This window comes from Coturnix japonica, chromosome 10 (genome assembly GCF_001577835.2).
Source record: "Coturnix japonica isolate 7356 chromosome 10, Coturnix japonica 2.1, whole genome shotgun sequence".
Taxonomy (NCBI): domain Eukaryota; kingdom Metazoa; phylum Chordata; class Aves; order Galliformes; family Phasianidae; genus Coturnix; species Coturnix japonica.
The window spans coordinates 13,499,977-13,522,308 of record NC_029525.1 but is presented as its reverse complement, the minus strand read 5'-3'; the positions used below and the strand labels follow the sequence as shown (position 1 = coordinate 13,522,308).

Here is a 22,332-nt window from a genome sequence, read left to right as displayed (position 1 = left end):
GCCAACCTGATTCTGTCTTAACTGTTACTGTGCAAGGATTTAGATTGTCATCCTGTTTGTTGGCATTTGTATGTCAGTAAAACAATATTTTATTAGGTCAATAACTGTTACTGCAAGTATGTATCTATATATACCTTGGGTTTATATAGGTAGCTAAAAAATAGATGCACACGCATACATATCTGATCCCTATGAAAGCACTTTAATAGAAATTCATATTGTTTTGGCATGTTGGAAGAGGCTGTATATACATCATCTCCTCAGGGTCTACATGAATTCACTCTTGTCTCAGTGCAGCAAAGACTCCACCAGCAGTCAGCTATGCTGTCTCCTACAGGAGTCAGTGAAGCCCTTGAAGAACCTTTCTTCATTCATTCAACTGCAGGACTTGTACCAATTCTAGTGCATCTGTCACCATCCTATACGAACGGCACTCTGCTCTGTTGCAAGTATAATACAACCTTGCAATCACAGGTCACTTAGGCAAGATGGAAACTCAAGACCTTGGTGATTTTAGATCCAACAGTATATTTTGTGTATTATTAAGTTTCAGACCTTAAATAATACTTAAAATTTAATTACAAAATCTCAGTGCAGGCTCAACTGATAGCTGAGGCATACTGTTGCTTCCTTTCTAACGCTGACTGGTTATCAGCTGCTGAGTTGTAATTCAGACGGCAACACCTACTTAAGAAGAGTTGCTTTACTGTTACCATTGCAATAGAGGCAACTTTCATTGCTGTGACAGAACACAGATACAAGACAAATTGAATTAGCTATTCAAAAATTATTTAGCTTTGGAGGTAGGGGAAACAAATGCTGTGAACATACAGTACACAATAAAATTTCAGAGCATGTTTATACAGTAAATAGATATATTTCTGCATCCTAGCAGCCTTTTCAGTAGTTTTATGGTATCACACAGCAAAGCGGTTACTATATAAACCCAAATCCTACTTTTCAGTTTTCACACAGCCCTGGAATGCCAAGCGCAAGATACAACCATACTTTTATTTCTTCACATTTCATATCACCGTTAGACCAAGTTCAGCCAAACGTAATCCATGACATCACTGACACCTTTTGTGCTGGGCTTCATACTGTGCATGAGAGAAGTTAAAACAACTGCAGCTGATTTCTAAAATACAAATCAACAAGAAAAAACTAGCTCTCTGCGTTACATCTTCTAATGCGATTTGAGAACATAAAAGCCTATTATTGAACTGAGCAGTTTAATTCACAACATTATAAAACAATTATCAAAATAGAAGCAGGAAAGAGACAGACATATCCAGAGAGGGAAAAAAAGAGCTCTTGACACTAATATTTAGACTAGAGTTCTACCTAGAAGAGAACAGCAACATCACAGCCTTGGAGAAAGGACCACTTGATTTCAGCTGATTAATGTGCTGCTGTTTCAAAGGGCCTAATAACTACAAGTTAAAGCTCTGGAGGTTTCGAAGCTGTTTCATCTGAAAATCATTGAAGAGGGGTCCAACTGTTCCTGTCAAGAAGCATGGAGTTTGAACAACCATGAGAGTGGCCCTTTTGACAGCAGTACAAAAGATGAGAGAAGGCAGCCTCAACTGAAAGTAAAAACAAACCTTTAGAAACACATTTCAAATCTGGTTTTTCTGCCCCTCTGGTTCCAATTTAGGATCTGACTATTAGGAACAGATTTTAGACGGGTGTCTACTAAACTATGCCCATAAAACATTTGTCACCAGCAAACCCTCAGTCATGGGATAGAATAGTTTTAAGGGGTTTAGAAACCTAGCATTAAATGGGATTTTCTGTGTAATTTTTCTACTTATTAATTTTATCTCATTTTTTCTTTTTAAACTAAAACCGGGATTTTCTTGGCCTAGTAACTCTTTCTAGAGAAGTAACAAATGCTATGTTGTTTAACAGAATAATTCTTGAAGAACAGCAGCGATGGGAAAAGGAGAGGGATGCATTCCATCAGATGGAAAAAATAAAGTGAAAGGAGATTAAATGCATGCAAGAAACCTATGGTAAAAGGTTATTTTCTCAGGCGGCATAGGCTCCAATGCTAATGAAATGCCTCATCAGTAGAACTGTGAAAAATATTATTTGAAACTTCGGGTTCCAAAACCACACGCGATTTGACTGAACTCTAAATGACTAACAGCTCTGTCAAACGTCTCCTCACCATTAATAAACGTGGCCTATGCAATTCAGGAAAAGTCAGGAGAAACAAATGAGCTAATGCTACTCCAAGTTATCTGTTTTCAACCAAATCAAAGCGCTGATTTTGATTAGAGGCATAAAGGCACATTTCCCTTCCTTTACAGCAAAGAGGAATTAGATGTTTCTAACTTATCTCCACATCATCACAAATGGACTCTGAACTACCTAGCATTCTTTTTAAGCTTTCAGACCCTCTGCCCCAAAATACAGGATATCAACCAATAACATAAGACACCAGCTCCCCAAAAGGGCATTCAAATCCCTCTGAGGCAATAAGCTCATCAACAACAAATTATTTCTGACAGATACTTATTCCTGCCCTGAGAAAGGGAGACTAAAAGAGCTAAAAGAAGGGAGAATGGACATACCTACTTAGCGCAGAAAACCTGTGCGTATGTGCAAACACACCTGCATGTACTGAGGCATCTCCTTGAGAGAACAGGCATGATAGGTGTGCTGAGCCCACGTTATGGAAATCAAAGCACAGCATGAGAAGCCATGTGAATGCAGTCATCATCTTTGTGATCACAGAACGGCACGTGCATTTGATGGGGGAGAACACTGAAAAGGACTTTTGGAGCAGTTAGGGAAACCTGACTAAAATATCTCCAATGTCGAGGCACGGCAAACACTGGTTGACACATAGAAAATATCTTCCAGTATACCACCCCTCCCACAGATTTTGGTTTTTGAAGACTCTCCCGAAGTTGCACTCTACCACCCTTCCTATTACCCTCATTCCATCGGACACTACTTTGCCATACCATGCTCTGCTGAGAGCACCTACTGACCTGAGCAGAGCTCAAGCTGGTAATGAGCAGAGTCACTCACTCATTGTGATGCAGTAACAAAGAACATGGCGGGAAGAGAAATTACACTTAAATAAAGCAGTACTGTCAGAAGAAACCTATTTACTTTAGATTCAATTTGCTTTTTGTGTCCCTAGCAAAAGAACACGGAGCACCACAGCAGCAGTATGGTACATGCGTTGTATTGAGAGGGGATGACCAAAATCAAAAATGATGTAAAGGAATTGAGATCTTCAAATATTTATGCTATGTTACAAATTATCCCTGCATTGCTCCACATACATATGACAAAGCAAGAAGGAAAATGAGCGTCAGAGAACAGGATTCAAAGTAATACACAGGGACTGGAACTGTACTCACAAGGGCCAATAATTTAACAGCAGTTTGAATACACCAAAAAACAAAAACCCAAACCAATATTACCTACTTCAATCAATATAAGATGTGAAACAACCAAAAAAACAACCAAAAAACACCCTTAAGAACATACAAGAAATCTCATACTACTCGAGTCAATGTGCAACAGGGCCCTTTATTTTTTTTTTTATCACTGCCTAGTTTAGATTCTTCAGGGGGATCGCATTTTCTGTGCTGCTGCTTGGAAGTAGAAACTCATTTGTGTTTTAAACGAAAACTGTGACTCATGTGCAATCAAATGATTCCAAGAAATGGAGCTTACCGAACAGTATGCTTTCCTGTAAAAGTCGCAGCGAACTCAGAAGAGCTGATAGTAATATGGACTGTTCTCCACCATCAACTCGGGACGATGCTGTTGCAGTTCAACCAGGTAAGGCTCTGATGGTTCACTTAAGAATACCTGACTGTAAACACTTACAAAACGTCCCTGCTTGGATGACTTGCTTTTATGTTACTAACAAGTCCAATGGATTTATTCTTCATTCCTAACAATGTCCAGAATCAGAATGAGCACTAAACATGAAACACTCCACCCAACACCACTTAAAAAAAAAAAGGAAAAAAAAAAAGCCACTTGGCTTATTTCACCAAACTCATAATATCTCTCATGTTTGTAAATCAAAATTCTATAGAATCACAAGATCATGAAGGCTGGAGAAGCCCTCTCAGTTCACCTGATCCAAGCCCAACCCATCCCCACTATGGCCACTAAACCATGTCCTTCAGTGCCACATCTAAACCCTTCCTGAACATCACCAGGGATGGTGACTTCACCACTTCCCTGGGCAGCATGTTCCAGTGCCCAAAGCACTTCCTGAGAAGGAATTTCTCCTAATATCTAACACGAACCTCTCCCAGCACACCTTAGAGCCATTACCCATGCATACACTCATGAATCAGTAAGGTGAAATCATTTATATATTCCATTGCAGGTATCTGAAGAATATCTATCAAACATCACCATGGACAACTATTCTCAAAGCGGTGTCTGAAGGAGGCACGCTGTCTGTTTCCTTTAAGACACATACATTAAAACCACAAAGCACACTGGTCCACCACAAGTTCCATGGGATGCCTCCAAACAACTCCCTTGTGGCTGCACTTCCTCTTTATCCCTAACCCAAAAAGGGGGTAATCAAAACAAAGACAAGCACAACACCCGTTGTTTGAGGGTTCTATATTTATGTACGTACTACAGTTTTACAGCAAAAGACTTCTAATCTTCTCAAGCTGCAGACACTGAAGAAATAGCTCTTTGCTAGCATGCTGACTGCTCTAATTTTTCCCTCATGTTTTTTCTAGCATATTCTACATTTCCTGAGCCAAGTAAAATACAGTTAGAGACCCTCAAGCAACAAAACTTAAAAATTGGGAGGGAAAAAAAAAGAGAGATAGGGAAATAACGTTACGACAGTTTTCTATCTTTTAGGTTAGTCCACTGGGAGTGGGTCAGGAGAATAAATCTGCATGATCCTTCTTAAGGGACAACTATGACAGACAAAGGCAATGGAGGAAGGTCTTAAAACAAAGGGGAGGGAGGCATGCCAAACAAAAATGTGCTGTTTTATATTGTAGCTAAATTAAACGGTCATTTTTATCTCTGATGTTTTAGTTTGTTTATCAGTAGGGCTGCAGCTTAAGGATCAGTCTCATTCAGAAAGTTATGATCTATTTTCAGGGAAGGCAGGCACTATGAGAGTTAAAAGCCTGATCGTGTAATAAATAATTCTTCCAACAAATGTCAGAAAAAATATCTGTGCTATTTAAAAGGAGGAAAAAATGTAGGTTAATTTTATTTATTCTGGATAGGGTGAACACCTTAAAAGGGTCATGAAAAAAAAAAAGATCATTAGCTAAGCTGATAAATGTCCATTTACCTTGGAGACATATTTGTTAACATGGCGAGAAATACTAGCTGTAGGGGTCAGATGGTGATGTAAATGTACAGTAAGTGTAACAGGACCCAGTGGAAGCATTTTGTAACTTTGGACTATCAACACTGGGTTACGATTGGTAGCAAATGACACACTTAAGCAATATGCTTAAATGACTTTAATGACTTCTCTCCTTCATGTTCACAGTGAATATTGGAACTAAAATGAGGAAAGGACTTCCTAATCAAGTAAGCATATTCAATTAGACTTAATTCAGAATACAACGGCAGGAGGATCACACATAGCATTACATCCTTGGCAGTCGCCAGCTATGGCATGGAAAAAAAAAAAGGCTGTAGTAAACCCACATACAGAGGCACTTGTACACAGAAATCATAGGACCATTAAGGTTGGAAAAGACCACTAGTATCACCCAGTTCAGCCACCAACACATCACCACCATGCCCGCTAACCACGTCCTTCAGTGCCACATATGTTTCAGAACCACCTGGCACCTTTTGCCTTTTGTAAATCAGCAACAACAGCAGAGATGCAAAATAAATAAACAGATAAAAAATAAAAATCCTAAGCATTAACAACAAGATTGTCTAACAGAGACTCCCCCTAACAGACCTAGAGCATCCTGCTTTCCAAAACACCCAACAGTATAGGGGGGGGGGGGAAGGAGTTGCAAGACTCTTGCAATTTCAGGCAGCTGTTCAGGTAAAACTAAAGCCAGAAGACTGTTTATTTTAATAAAGCTATTATATGTGCAGCTCCAAATTAGGAATGGCAGGAGACTAGGGGATGCCGAAACCATCACCACCTGTTTGCCCTGAAAATCAATTAAAGTCACACTATCGCAGCAATCCCTTCTTAGCTAATAAAAGTTATACAGCTTCAACGTGTGACTTGAGGTGCTTTGTGGGAATGTGCCTGAAATCCAAAGCCTCAGTCTCGTGTTACTTTGATAGTAAACACAGCTATGAAGTAACCACTGTAAAACTTGCCTTGTTGGGGTTAGGGAAGGTGTTAAGGAAAGAGATCCTGAGCTGCTGTTTTGATGCAGCGGATTGAACTAATATTCAGTAAATTCTATCAATCCAGCCAAGAACATTATACAGAGTTTTAAATAGGAGAAGACTGAAGTCCTTTATAACACATGCCTGTTCAACATATTCTGTGCTGCAGAACAGATCCAACTTTACAAGTTGAAAGCAAGGGCAGTAGAGACATCCCAAGTGTTTTAGTAATTAAACGAATATGCATAATGAACCATATGCCCAAAGGGCCTGTTCTTCATGTGGGCCAGATTTTTGTTTGAATTTTTAATTTTTATATACAGATGAAACATTTCATGTAATATAGCAACAGTGCAAAGGAACACGCTATGCAGGAAAGGAAGGAGGAACTACCCATGTGAGAACGACCAGAATACACTTGATGAATTCTGCTCCTCAATTTCCGATTCAGAGCCAAGAGGGTTTTTTCTTCAGAAAAAAAAAACAACACCAAACAACCCAAGCTTTTCTCCTTTGAACAGCTGTATGAATCATCTGTTCAGAGTCTAGAAAGGATGCTTTAAATTTACGTATTTATATAGGTCGTATTTATACATTCTTATGCGCGAAATGGATTGTATGCACCAACAAGACCAGCAAAACCACTGACACTACCAGATTCAAAAGCTTCCAAACCACCGGGGAAAAAAAAAAAAGCCTACAGGAAGATCCACTGTTTGACAGGCCCTGCGGTGTGAACTGCACCATAACAGCACATCTATCTGCCAAGGAGGCCCAGTGTTTTTTTTAATTATTGTTTTAAAGATGGGTGCAATTCCCCTCTTGCTACAGTAATGTTACTGCACTGTGAACGTTCTGGCATCAAGGCCCTGTTGCAGAAATATGACATGTAACAGGTTCTCCTGGGGTTGAACCACCTCTCTCTTTTCCCAGTCACATTCAGCCTTTCTCATACCTTGCTTTTAAAGTGCAGGAGAAGCATCCTTGGCCAACAGAACCTACTGCAGTAGGTCAGTGCTTTAAACAAACAATGAAACCATTTAGTGCTTCCAGCTGAAATTCAAGCTGAAATTTAAGCTTAAATCAGCTTCCTGAGCGAAAGGAAAAGTTTGGGATAAGCAGCAATGAGCACCTGGCTAACTCTGACAGTGGCACTGCACAGCTCTATAGACACAAAGCGTAACCGTGGCTATTCCCTGAGCTGGCTTGGCTCCATAGAGATCCAGTTGGGAAACATCTGCTGCGCTATAAGAAATGCAAACAATCATCTGAACCACTTTGGAATTTGAATGGCTTTTCATCAGACTCAACGACTTCAAGTTTTCATGGGACTCCAGGAGTTCCCCCTCGCCACCTTTAATCCAAAAGGCTTGTGAGACCAATTCTGCTCCCACTACAAGAAGTAACTAAAACTTGTATTAAAAAAAACACAAAGTTGTAAGCAGAGGCACTCATTGCTCTGAACCCAAACTGGGTTTTTACTTCTGACATCGCCTGGCTGCCGTGATCGAATGGTCGCTGTGGAAAGACAGATAAACTTCAACAGCTGTCGGAAGACAAAAACGGACACGGAGCGTCACCTCTCCCAACTGTTGAAATCCTTTAAGGAAGTGTTGGAGCAATTAGAGAGGGAGTCTAATCTTTGCCGAGTGCATTAACACTCTCCGACCTCTCAGACAATAGATCAGACCTTAGACACATAATGCTTCCCTAAGGCTTTTTAAGCAGAGCATTTGATCTCATAGTCGCTCCCTGTGTGTTGCTATAGGTATCAGCGCATAAGACAGTATTCACCGGGCACTGAAGGACCACTATCTGGTATTCTAATTTTAAAATAGCAGGAAAGCCATTGCAGTGCATGCAGTCACAGAGCTGCCACTTCCCACGAACAGAAAAAAGAAGGGGAAGAAAAAAATAAAGCAAACCAGAGTATCTCTGCAAAATGTCTTCATTTTTTAATAATCTCATATTTCCCTTTCTGTCACCACTGTTTACTTCCCAGCTTTGCAATATAAATCTGTTTTAAAAGGCGTACATTGGTTCTTTATTCGTGGAAACAGTTATCTGATAATAATTTCAAAATACTCCATTTCTTTAGCCCCTGTGGAGGGACTTGAGGGAAAGGGAATTAGGAAGACAGCTCTAGTTTATTAAGGAAATTGAAATACATCACTGCAAATAACTTTCCCAAACGTGGGCAAGAAAGTATCTGGGGATGTTTTCTTAACTGCTAGAACAAGTCACCATCTAATTCCTGATAGGCATGCTATGCAAAAAAAAAAAAAAAAAAAAAAGCCATAAATACGGAATTGATAGAGTGATATTAGCATTTCTCATTTAATATTCTAAACATTTTAAGGAAATTTGTTCAGTGCATTTTTCTAATGGAATCAGAGCTCCTTACTGTCATTTTCTGACAGAGGCCACGTCTGAACACTCCTCACGAGGACAACGCATAACGGGATCTTAAAAAGAACCCACTGCTAAATAACGGGTGCAGAGGTCTTTCTTCTCCCCCATGCCATGGATTTGATGCACAACACCAGCTAAGGTGACTTAATATTAATCTATGAACATTGTGGATCAGCTACAGGACTTTGCTTCACTTTCCTTGAACTACAGAAAGTGCCTTTTGTGAAGCCCTTGCATTACAAATGCTTCTTGCTGCTGTTTAAATGTGTATCTCGAATTTGCCAAGCCAAGTGCATCAAAAATGACAAAAAGGTCACGTATACCTAGTATATTTAAAAAGAAACAAGTCTTCAAAGTCAAAGTGTAATGCAGTTATTTCTAATCTGAACAAACAATAGGCTGCATCTAATGAAAGTTGACAATTGGCTCTGATACAAAGCTGTGCAGCTCCTCTGTTCCATTAAAAGATGAAAGCTGAAGGAAAGTACAGAAGACAGCGACTTCTCTCAAAAAGCAAGCAGAAAGTTCTGCATCTCAACTAGCAGAGCATATAAAGGCTGTTTTGTTGTTTTTGCTTATTCTTTTTTTGGTGGATGCTTCTGCTCACACATGGCACCCATCTCTCATTAAGTATGCTAGGGTTCCGTGGGTAAAGTTCATGCTAAAATAAAACAGAGTATTAGACCAGTACAAAACACTGAATGCTCTACATATTTATTAAAATCACAGCACAGCATTCTAAACAAAAAAGAGCACCTGCCACCAAGCTAAGCTCGACTACAATGTGGGTGTCACAATTACGACTTATACACTAAATTCTAATAAAACAGGGAGAAAGAGATCAGAACTCAAGGATGCTACTTGTGCCAGCCTAATTGTTTACTGCTGCAGTAGTCGAACTACCTAATAATCAACAGGATTGACTTTTAAAAACAGATTTCTGGAATTCTGAAGTTAAAATAATAATAATCATAATAATAATCTGATGTAGGATACTTTCATTATGATTTTTATCCTTAACCTTATGTTTGACACTCTAGGAATGTCCCAGTTGCTTAAGACTAACCTCAGTCAGAGCAACTCTTAGTTGCTCGTGAAAAGAAATAAAACTAAAGAGAATAGGCTTTAAAAAAAATCTCTTCGCTCCATAGCTTCTACACTAATCCTCTTTTATTCTCAGATCCTTTAAAGGATCCAACTCTTTCTCATTTAAAAAAGTAGTAGAGTGCTTCCAGAGAAACCCCTCAAGGTGCATCTGTCTCCATCATAAAACCAAAACGTCGCGTTACCTTCAAACATGAAATTTCTTCCAGTTGTCAACATTTCTGCAACTAGTGTTAGATTAGTACCGAGAGAACGAGCGAATTGAATTAACAATAAAATAGTTCAAGCAAGAAGAAGGAAAACCTGACAGAAAAATCTGACAAAAGCAGGAGCGTCAGAGCTGGCTCATTCATGAGAGGCCATCGCCACCTACAGGATTTTCCTCCTCTTTGGAAATGCTCATGTTGGAGCAGGACTTAACTTTCTAACCAATGCTGAATAACGTAAGTTTGCTGAAGTCAATGGAGTTCTGGTGACTTTAATCCCCTACTGACTTCTCTACTAATTCCCTCACTTTAGAAGAATTGAACCTGACTATTTCCAGGCAGTGAGCTGTTTTAATATTACACACACTATAAGTAAAGGAAAAAAGAGAAACCACGAAGTACTGATAGGGTTACTCCACCAATGACATGGGAAGTAATAGTCAACATCTGCAACCTTCCTGTAAAACTGAGGGTTTTACAGTACTAAGAGATGCCAGGTCAAAGTAATGCATAATGGTCAAACCAACCAGACCCTGACTGAAAGAAAATCAATGCACCTGAGTTCTGGTTGGGGGGGGGAAAGCACGCTAAGAGAATAAGATAATTCTTACCTTTAATGAAGATTTCACTTCCTAACAGATATTGTGGACTTTCTACTTCCCCCTCCCCCCCCAATTTCTCCACTTTCTGACATCAAGAACAGCAGACACTTGACCTGAGCCCTTCTCCCATATAGTTTGCACTGTGCACAGTCCTCTCCAACAAAGGGAATTCTATGCATACGCTTCTAAGCAAGTAGCTTCTCTCCCACACTTGTGCTCAGCATGAGTCTTACTGAGACATAACCCTCTCTGAACTTCAAATGCAAACTTTTACATACAAAATTTCACCTTTATAAAATTATTAAAACCCAAGGCCAAATTAAAGAAAGCAATTCAATGCTATATCTATGCCTAGATTTACAAGTGGAAGCACACAGCATGTCTGTTAACACGTGGTTGGGAACAGGAGCTCTGCAATGTTGGACAAACAAAGCCAATAGGCTGGATTTTACCAGAAAGAAAAAAAAGAAAAAAAGAAAAAAAAAAAAAAAAGGCAAAACAAACTCAATATATACGAAATAAGTAGAAAATGTACAAAACAGTATAAGAGCAACAGTTGTCTCTCACAAAACTTCCGAACTTCAAAAGACACAAGGCGTTATATATTAAAAAAGAAAGGGCTTCATAAATCAAACAGCTAAAGTACAATACAATATAGCAAACTCCAGCCAGACCGCAAAGAGGGCTCTTTCTTCATAAACATCAGATCAGGCAGCTAAAATTATTACCAAAGCTCTCTTGTAACTGTCACCTGTGGTGGGTATAATTACAGGCTACTGCTGCAAGCACGCCCACGTCATATGGCAATAAAAGGACCTATAGCTTGCCAAGACCAGGCAGACAATGGAGAACATACACCACCTGACGAGAGCCCAAAAAGATCAGCCAGGGAGACTAATAAAAATGACAGCTTAGAAACAAATGACAAAGCTTCAGCCACAAAAAAAGGCAATATCAAATTAGCTGGGAATGCAAGCACTGAGCAGAGTTCTCCAACAGGTCACAACTCGAGCAGAAAGCTGGTTGGAACTGTTTTCAGATGCATTTAGGTCAGGTTTTAGCTATAAAGAGCCTCTTATTTCCTTCGTACTTTTTTTTTATTAAGCAAAATGTTTGCACATTTGGGGTTGGCTTTGTGGGCTGTCATTAGATAGCTGAACAGATGAAAACTATCTATTTCTAACTCTGCTTCGGTGACAGATAGATAACGTATGTTAATACGAGCACCTTCTAAGGATACATCTACACCCTGTAACAAAGCTGAAATCCTTCCTTGTTGCCTTTTAATTCCTTGCTGGATGCCTGCATACACATTCCTACTGACCAGCTGTAGAGAAGCTCAGCTTATGGCAGAATTGGGCTTTTAACTTAACAATCTGCCCATAAAGTTTAACGCGTACCGGTGATGTATTAAAAGGCTTTGTCATCAAGTAGCAACATAATGCAATTACAGGAAGAGGGGGAGGCAGAGAAATAGGGGTCTGAGTGAGGACTGAGTGAGAACGCAATGCATACAAGTTTGCAACACACAGCACAGAAAGTGCAGCTACCAAAGCTCCCCAGCCCCAGAAAAACAAGGGACTCTGCATAGAGAGTGAGCGATGGGTAAGCAGTCCCAGAAGAGATGACCAGTATTCCTCACATTCCTTTTTTGTTCCTGTTATTTGTTTGTTTTGGTAAAAAGAAGCTCCCTGAACTCCTGAGCTAGAGACACAGACCACCTCGCCTCTGCAAATTTAAAATGAGGAGCCTCGTATCAGTTTCTGCTATGCTCCATCCCATTCCGACACTAAAGCTTCAAACTTTGTTTTTTAAATCTTGTTTATAGTGCTGTCAAGCCTCTAAGTAGTTATTTCCCTATTAACTTTGTCCTTGTTTGTTCTTGCATTTCTGAAAGAGCTGGAAATAACATGTGTTTACTTTCGCTGTGTGGCTCTCGGCATCACCAATATTGCTGTTGCTATTCCAGGAATTTCAACTGCTGCAGCAAAGCAAAGCCTGGGATCTCAGGCTTAAGCCGTATCCTCCTAAAGCACAGAAATATAATACTGGAAATGTAAAAACTACTGGGAGAATGGCAAAACCACCCCCATTAATTGCATAGAGAAGCCCGTTTCTCATCCAAGCCGTTACTTGCATGTGTCAGGTAACGTGCTTGTAAGAGCTCCGTGTGCACCAGCACTGGATTTTCACAGGCAGTGCCATGAGCAGCGTGGAGGAAGCAGGATGTAAACGTTTCCTCTGTCATTAGAAAAATGCTTTTACAGGGATATGTAATAGCCCGAAATAAAAATATACCTCTGATCCAGCCCTTTCACGGGAATTCAAGACAATAATTTCAGACATGTACCTTTGCCAGGGATTTGCAGGGGGAAAGAGCAGAGGAAACGTTGGGGGCTCTGAAGAATTAGTTGCTAGGTCATATTCTTGAAACGGTGCCTCTGACTGCTCCTCCAGCACTAGCTCTAGTCTTCAGTATGAGAAAGGAATTCTATCGGAGGAATACTTCTCAGTTTCCTTACTTAAGAAAGGGACTGCGTTCGTTCCTTTGCCGACTGCTTCTAAACTGCAGCAAAGCAGCACAAGCTGTAAGTGGGCTGAGAAAAGCCCTCAGCTAAAGCTCTACAGTAAAGCCCAAGTGAGGGCCATCTCTTTTGCATTAATACTTTTATTTTTTAAAAAGCTTTTTCTTTTTCCAAGTTCCCTATTCAGTGTTTGAAGAATACTCATTCTTCTCTCTTTAGGATTACATCTATTCATTTTATTTCGCTTTTTAATGTGGAGACATTTTAATCTACCATTACTTTAATGCCGTTCCCAAATAGTTTAGGAACAATGATTTATATTTCATCTTCAGCTCCGAGAATTAAAAAAAAAGGGAGAACAAAAAGACTATACCATTCTCATTGGTTACACATGTAGTGTAGTAGTGGGACAGTTTGGATTGTCCTTTGTATCAGAGAACAGCCTGCTCAAAATGAGTGGGCTGTTCAAACAGCATATAAGAATTCTGGGAAGGTAATGAAGGAGTATACAGTCTTACAACTCCCTGCAGGTTAATTGTTACCGCCTATTGGTAATTCATACATGAACTCTTGGTAAAACTTTATCTTTTACTTGGTTGGCCAAGGACTGAGAGATGCTTGGTGACACTCAGTCTCTATCCTCAGTTGTTTGAATGCAGCTGGTCTCATTTCTACATAGATATCTCAGGTTGCAAAGCAACACCTGACTTTGAGTTAAACTGGATGTTCTATCAGTATTTTGTTGTCCTGTCCAGCGCAGCATTATATTTAGCACAAAAAGGATTGGGACATTTTGCTTGGAAAAGTCTCAGCATAACATTCAGAAGATGCTTGCACATACGCAGAATAAAAGATCCACCTCCAGCTAACTTCAGAAGGCTTAAATTTTGAGTGAGCAAACATCATTCCTGAGGGAAAAGTACATTCCCCTCCTAGTGATGCACAGTTGGTGATTTTAGAAGACATTGTCAACAAGCTCGCAGCCTTTCATCTTTGTATCATCAGTGTAAATATAGCCCAGCTCAAAAGGGGATTAAAAATTATTCATGTCTACTAAGATGGTTGGTGTCTCCTCTATGAGATGAGTTTAACTGGGCTCAGATCCAGCTTCCATATCAAAAGCTTAAGTGGCTGCATATTAAAGGCACTAAAGACACTGCCCCGATGCATGTGAGCTGCAGAGTTCATGGATTGAACTTCTCATGCTATTCCAGGATAGGACCAACGCAATGTGGTAAAGTGCAGTCTCAGCCAATGCACCCCATGACTCTCAAAGCCCCAGGAGCCTAATGCCAGAAAGCATCCTCCAACTCCTTCTGATTTACAGAAAGGTTTGGAACTCTAAACTGGAGAAGGGTGCCAACATCCCACCTCTCCAGAAAAGAGTACAAAAGCTTAAGTGTGAGTTTGCTGCTGCATCCATAGCTCCCAGCAGCTCTTCTGGACATCCCAAATCCCCAGTGCTTCCCTCCTCCTGAATCAGCTGGCTTTTGGGAAACCCAAACACTCCAAAACAATCCCATGCCTGTCATTTTTCCCAGCTGTGCACCATTAAATAACTACAGGCAGTTTGGCCAGAAACTCCACATTTCAACCACAATTACGCTGCATCATCACATATTCCTTCCTTGTGATGGTACTATCCTGTCATAAAAGAATTACCCAGCAATGTCACTGCAAAATAAAATAAATACTGCCCATGCACGCTGCACACCGCTGCCTACCAGACAGGTCAGAGCTTGAAATACAGCTCCCACCTGTACCACCCTGGCAGCAGTCCTGATTAGCAGAGGCCTGAATGTGATGCGGGGGGACACTGCCAGTAAAAATGAAGTATTCTGGCAGGGGTTTGTGTGCAGGGACCCTGAAGAACATTGCCAACGAGTGCTGCCAGTCACACTGGAGGTGCCATAGTGGCCGCTTCCCCATCATTTGCCTGAACACGTCAATGTATCATGCAAGCTTCGCAAGAAAAAATACATGATCGTAAAAAATTCCAGTCAATATATCCTTTTAATTTCCTCCAGATTATAGTTGTTTTTTTTTTAAGCAATTACTGTAATTTCATTAAATGACATAATTACCACTAATTCAGAGGAAAACTGTCAATAGAAGGTGTAATTATGTTGTATAAAATCACAAGCACAACGCTCAACGATGCATAATTCCTCACGAAAATCATTCTTGTGACTAAAATTAACTCTTAAAATATTTTTTAAAATACATATTGTGCAGAAGGAATGATTAAGTTCTGATTATGGACCTCCACAACCAACTTGGTGAGAAGATGGAGCAGAGCAAGCAGGGAGTGCATGCACATAGAAGGAAGGAGCAGGAATTCAGCTTAAAAGTGCACTGGAAAGGTAACACAAGTTTTCATATGAACAAGTGGGAAAAACAAACAGCATATTATCATACCTTTTATTTTAACTGTTAAATACTGGATTATAGGTACAGGTCAGGGCAGTGGGATATAGCACCTATCTTGCTGTGTACATATTTTCCCAACTCTGAATGTACTTAGTGGAAACAGCAGAAGATAGGGAATTAACACTTCATTATAAATGCCTAAATGGAATCACTGCCATGTGGAAAAGCTCAAATACACTTAACTTTTGGTTTGTAGAAGAAAACTGCTTTTATTATCCTTAGCAGCGTATTTTATTCCTTTCCCACTACCCACTTTCTGTAGGAAACTGGGCGCATTATTTTACCCAGTGAAGATGTTAACATCTGTAACTTGTAACGTACCACTTCTTTTGTTTCATCTTCCTTTTCAGCTGGAATCAATTCCTTTTTCTGTGGACCTGCTATCCCGGATCCTTATTTTCATGCCTTTCTACCACTTACAACCTTCTCCTAAGACTAGAAAGATGAAGTTCACGGCCATAACTTCACAAGTATTGTATTTCCTCACAGAACACATCCCTTCAGCACATAGTTAGGTTCCTGTTTAACAATGACAATACAGTGTCAGCACCAGGATTTTACCTGAGTCCCTACTGCCTTTGCAGCCTGTGTGTACAAGCATACAATTCCTTTGTGCACAACCATGCAGCTTTCTTGCACAACATGGAGAAAGGTTTCAGAGCTACCAATACTGCAGACAAACATGCATGTATAGCAGCTCCAACTCTTTCAGGAAAGCCATCATCTTAAAGCCCAAAGGGCAACACTAGGTTGATTTAAGTTTTCTTTCTCTGAGCACTTCCAATATGTCTGTGCAAAGTCTACAGCATATCAGTTAGCATCTCTGTCTTCAATGAAGACAACATTTTAATGTATTAGTAAGCAGCTCTTGAGCCACTAATGCTAGATATGATCTGAATAAGCTTTGAGCAAAAGCAGAAAAAAACGCACAGAAAAGATCCTCTCATCCTACCTACTCTTAAAGTACATGTCATGCCTATAACATGCAGGGTCTTTGCTCTGATTTCCTTCCCATCACTTTACTTATCTTTAAGAAATACACTGTGAAGTGCCTTCCTCTAAAGAGCCTTTAAGTGATTTAAAATGCACAGAGCGTAAAAGGAAAAATCTTGAAGATGTGGCTGTTCTTTTGCTTAATCAACACTCAAAAGCTTTCTTTTTGCATGCTGGACCACCACAAAATGATTTCGCAACCTTTAATGGAGCGCCAAACATTTCAAGCACGAAGAAAAATGTCACACCCCAGAATCAAAACCATGCAAAACCTTTCTGCACTTGCATGGATCATGAGAAAACTGCAAATGGGGTGTTTACTACCAAGAGGAAAATGGAGAGAGTAGGAATGGCAGGTAGAGAATTTGGCTTTTTGTTTGCAGAGGAAAGAACTCATTGACCAGCCTTTCTCTGTCCTTTCATATATATAAATATAAACAAACAAATTAATAAATAAATGCATTGTGATGGTTAAGGGAATCAGAGCAGCAGACAGAGCAGACATTGGTAACCAGCAGCTGACTGCCTCATGACAACCGACAACATGTCACTGCAGTTGGTGCCTCCTCTCTAGGCCACCATCTCTCTTCTCTCCTACCATCCAATTTCCACACTCTAAAAAGACCATCACAGCAATATAGAACAGCCATATAGTCATAGCCTTTACAGGGTCTGTCACTGACCACACACAGGCAGGCCCAGGCCAACAAGAGCCTCTACGCACAGCAAAAAAAGGCTGTTCCTGAAGGTTTAATTTCCACGTCCAGCAGACCCAGCGCTGACCTAGCTGCCTTTGAAATCTGCACACCCTGCAGCCGTGTAGCTACAAAATACCAATAACAGCAAACGATAAATGGCTTTACACTGGTGGAGAGGAAGGCACGTTAACACTCGAGATCTTATATCACTTAGCCACATCCAATAAAAGAAGAAATCCACTTACCACAAATGCTATCACGCTCTTTACCGTGGACTCCCAGAGAAAACAGCTCCGAAGGAATTGTATTGTATTCCATATTGCCATGGTGATTTTTTTCACACGATCAACGTTTCTCGATAAGATCTGATAAATATTGAGTGGGAGGAGGGGAGGAGAAGAGTTTAATCAAACACTCTAATATCCTACCATTGCTTCTGTAGAAACAGGGATAATTTAAGCTACAAACACATGCCAGGGCACATATTACAAATAAAGATTCTATTTCAAAGACACTCTCCTGCACCTGTCTGCTTTCTGATTACACTCATACCTCCCAGATTTTCCTTATCCACCAAGAAAAAAAATAATAAAAGAAACCAAAGCACAACAAAGCACATCCTGCCAAAATTAAATAGAACAGCAACAGAAACCTACCTTCATTACCTTTCAATGTTCATAATATTGTAATGTCTTAGAAGGAAGGGCTAGATATAATTTAACCCTTACACAGAACCTCTTCTCTGTGTTTTAGATTCATCCATAGAAACAAATATGAGGATTTTAGCTTTATTTTTAAAAGGCTAACAGTCATCCTCCTAAAATCTGTGGAGTTTTTAACTAATGTAAATCAGGTTTCTTCCTTCCGAAATAAAAAAACAGGGCTTGTGCTTTGCTTCAGGTGCTGCTAACTGTGCATTACCCACACCTATCATTTTCCCTGTTCTGAAGCACAAAGCTGAAGTACCGATGCAAATGAGATCAGAAAGCCTTCAAACGTAATGAAACACACTGAATTTGCACGTGTTTAGTGTTTAAGGCATAAATGGGTGTTGTTCTCGGCCACAGCAACTTAAACCCTTCCTAAGTCCAGAGATAACCTTTACCTTCTTAGAAAACTTGCGGTTCTCCTCAGTGAAGCGCTTTTCGCGGGGCTTGAATGTTCTAATAGTTGCTTTGATCTAAAATAAATAAGAAAGTCGTGTGCTTTTAAATTCATAATTCTTTATAGCACTCGGATCCTTCTCTCTTTTAAGGGGCATCTAGGCAAAGACTATCAGAAACCAAGGGGACACCTTACAGAGGAACTGAAGTAAATATTCATCATCTTACATATTCAACATGTACAGGTGGAAGAACCTGGACTGCTTCTGCCCTGTACCTGGGAGTTTTGCTGATCACTCTCACTACACCCGGGGCCAGCAAAGGCAGAGCTGCAGCACAGCCCACAGAGGCCTTAATAAATGGGATTCCATTCAGCGAAGGCTGGAGGGCATAAACAATTGAGACTGACTAAGCCACCTAAAAACTAAGTGCACCACGTACATGCCTCATTAATTTTCCTGTCAACACCCTGGGAAGAGAACACTGTGGGTCAGCTTTTTTGGGAGGAAGTAGGTGTTAAAAGTAATGCATAATAATCTAAACATTAAGCCCTTTTCTGGCTGCTGCAAACGAAGCCCTGGTGTACAGTAATTGACACCTCCTTCCTAAAGCTCCTGTGGTCACTCTAAGTCCTGAATTGCCCCTGCGTTGTTCCATCCACCCAGATGGGCTGTCACGTTATGATGTGCCAATGTCTCCTCACCCGCAGTATGAAACATTGCAACCAGATGCAGTGAGGTCAGGACTTTTCCTGCTTGGCTGCTGCTTTCAAAGGATCGATTACCTCCCTCCCAGGTGCACACATTCCCACATTTCTTACATAAATGATGAGCAAAGAGAAAATATTTCAACTTACAGGATTAAATAGGACATCCAGCTCTAAGTAAATTACTCCTTTTGAAGCACGTTCCAAGTCTTTATTCTTCAGCATGTAACAACTTTGTTTGCCATTTCTGATCTATAGATTGGGAAGAGAAAAAGCATCAATATTTTCCCAGCTGTAATTTACAATGTAATTTTAAAAGACACTAGCGAAAAAAAAACAACCACAAACCACCAACAAAAAAACACCTCAGAAGCACAAAAATCCTCCCCAAACCATGATAATACACTCAGAGCATGAAATACAAAATGACCATTGGATTAGAGACCTATAAAATTGCAGATTAAATCTCTTACGGTCCAACTTTAATTTACAAACCTTGTACTTTATAGTAGAGCAATGCACGCAATAGCCAGTTTGAAAAATTCTGCCCTGGAAGCCAGTGAGTTGATGGGAAGTAATCAGCCTCCGTTATTACAGGTTGAAAATGGAATTTTTCTTCCAAAGTTCAGAAAAAGAGCCACGACAACAACTTACCCACCTACTGCACACTGCGGTACACGAACTCACTTGAAATGTTTAGTTTATGGCAAGGTTGTCAAATCATTACCCAGGAAACGAATGCAATCCAAAGAAATTAATCGGCTTAAGTAGAATGAATGTTAATGTAACAAATGTTCAAAATGAACTAATTCACGTAAGAGACTTCTCCCCCCACTACACCTCTGAATTTCAACACCATTTCCATGCTCTAATCTGCCGGTTGGCCCTATCACATTAAACGCCTATAAAAAGAAAAACAACCTCCCTCCCTCACCATTTTGTAAACTATTTGGCTCAAATCAAAAGCATTCTCTCTTCTAAAAGTGATGGCAGAAATGTATTTATTATACACAGTAGGATATGTATTGATTAAACATTTGGCTTTTTAGGAAGCAGACCAGTTAATTCTAAACAGCAGTAACATAAAAAAACCTGCAGTTTACCAAAAAGCTACATTCGGGGACTGTAATGATCAAAGATTAAAGATAACGGAGGAAATTTGGGGGCATGAAATTGCAACCATATTTAAAACGGCTATTGCTGCTCTGGCATTTAGAAGAGGAACTCATATAAACCATGGCAGAAATGAGTAAGGAGAAGGAGGGGAAAAAAAATGGTATAATAGGAACCAAGCGATTTCACATTACAAGGGAAAGGTCACTTTCCTTCCCAATGCTGCTCCACCCTTTCTGTACCAAACAGCTCATCGAAGGGCAGACGGCTTTCCTGGCTGACAGTTAAAAGGGAAGAGGGCTCTCATAAAGACCAAGTTTGCATCCTCAGTAGGGTCCAAACAGGAACTTCAGCTTTTACTATGTTTTCATCTGAAGCTGAGCTTAAAAGGATGCTGGGAACTATGCAGTCATTTGTAGAGTCTCTTTAATAATAACAGGCACCGATCATGAACTTGCCTTCAATGTAAGGGAAAACACAAAGCACTGGAGTTAGAGACAAAGGAAGTGGCCAGCCCCATTTCTAGGATCACTCATATCAGATGGTCCTCAGACCCACTGCCATGTAAAGTACTGTTTGCCCATCAGAAACAAAGATATGGAACGAAAACAAAACCACTCCAAGTTATTCAGAAACTAAAAGATGCACCATTTTCCAAACTGAAAATTGGATTTCCTCTAAGTAGAGATAAAAGGCCAAATGGACTTGTCTTGAGATTATCATCCCTATGATCCCATATTTCTTACCAACATATTTAAGAGCATAGCCAATAAAGAGGGACACTGCACAAGTTGCTAAATTCAGAGGAAAAAATAAAAGGAAGGAGAAGGCCTCGTAAGATTAAAATTAATACAGGCTTCCTAGCTTTTGACCTTCCTCAAGGGGAGAGAAACATGAGAGAAAAGAACAATTGGCTGTAAACTGGCATTTCTCCACTGCATTTTCATTTGGATGAAGAGAAAAATCCTTGGGAAAAAAAAGTCAAACAGAAGTCTCTCAATAGTTTTGGCATCATGCTAAAGCAATGAGGCTCAGAAAAAGGTGTAAAGTAACTCTAACACCCATGACTGCTCGGAGTTTAAATTGGTAGCATGTCTCAACTGTGCCCAGAAGAAAACACCCCAAACCATTCTGTTCTTGGGCCAGAGTTTAGATTCTGTTCAACATTTCCCTCTGTCTCAAGAGGCAAGCAATTGTATTAATTTCATTTGGGATCCGTTTCTTTCTCTTCCTATCTCTGTTGTTTCCAAAAAATACTCAGATGTTCTCTCCAGCTGCAGACAATGTTGCATCCTGTGCTGGGGTCCTACTAAGAACATAGATTCAGAAAGATCACATTTCTCTGTCATCCAAATGTCTTCACAAGATACCTGAACTAACAGTCCTGATAGCCAGGTCTAAACTTTGTTAACTTATGTAAAAGGATCAAGAATGGAATGGAATATGGGAATTAAAAGTGAAAACATCTACAGGAGAGGTCCGTCAAGAGATATTACCAATATTATCCCCTTATTAATTCCATCTATGTGTATATCTATCTCCTCAAGGAACACTAAAGCTTGCATTCATGGATAGCTTGTTAACTGCATGGAACACAGGGGTGCAAATGACAATTAAGACTGCCCATAACCAAAGGGGGACAGTAGTGCCAATCCCACTGATAAGCTTCATTGGACAAGGTTACCATCAAGAAAAAAAGAACAAAAATCAGCATTCTCATCCCATGAAAATGTCTGATATTTGGGTGGTATTTCCATGTTCTGAATCAACTCAGAAAGCCAAAATGCCAGCAGCACCATTTTAACAGCACAGTTCACTCCTTCTCCTATTACATGCTTCCTTCTCTATGCAGGAGCATGCAAAGGAAGCCATGAGCTGCAAGAAAAGCTAAAATTCTTCATGCACTCCGTATTCATATCTACAAGAGCACTTCAGTGAGAGGTAACCTCTGGCAGTGCTTCAGCTTGCCCTCCCAGCTAGAAGAAGACATTCAAGGTGCATGAAACCACAGAACAGTCAAGGCCCAAAGTGCATCAAGTTCCTTTCAAATGAGTGAATGTATTTGCTAAACTCTTCCCACAGATGTCCCCAGTAAAACAAATGTGAC

General features: G+C 40.1%; 1 protein-coding gene across 5 annotated transcripts in view; it reads right to left on the bottom strand.

Moving 5' to 3' along the window:
- MCTP2 (multiple C2 and transmembrane domain containing 2) overlaps positions 1 to 22,332 on the bottom strand; it is a 109,788-nt gene that overhangs the window by 23,312 nt on the left and 64,144 nt on the right. For all 5 annotated transcript variants that reach the window (XM_015873144.2, XM_015873146.2, XM_015873145.2 and 2 more), the window contains 3 exons: positions 19,263 to 19,364; positions 18,409 to 18,483; positions 17,549 to 17,668 (listed from right to left, as the gene is read on the bottom strand). In XM_015873144.2, the coding sequence (XP_015728630.1) occupies positions 17,549 to 17,668; positions 18,409 to 18,483; positions 19,263 to 19,364 (297 nt within the window). The remainder of the gene's footprint in view (positions 1 to 17,548; positions 17,669 to 18,408; positions 18,484 to 19,262; positions 19,365 to 22,332) is intronic.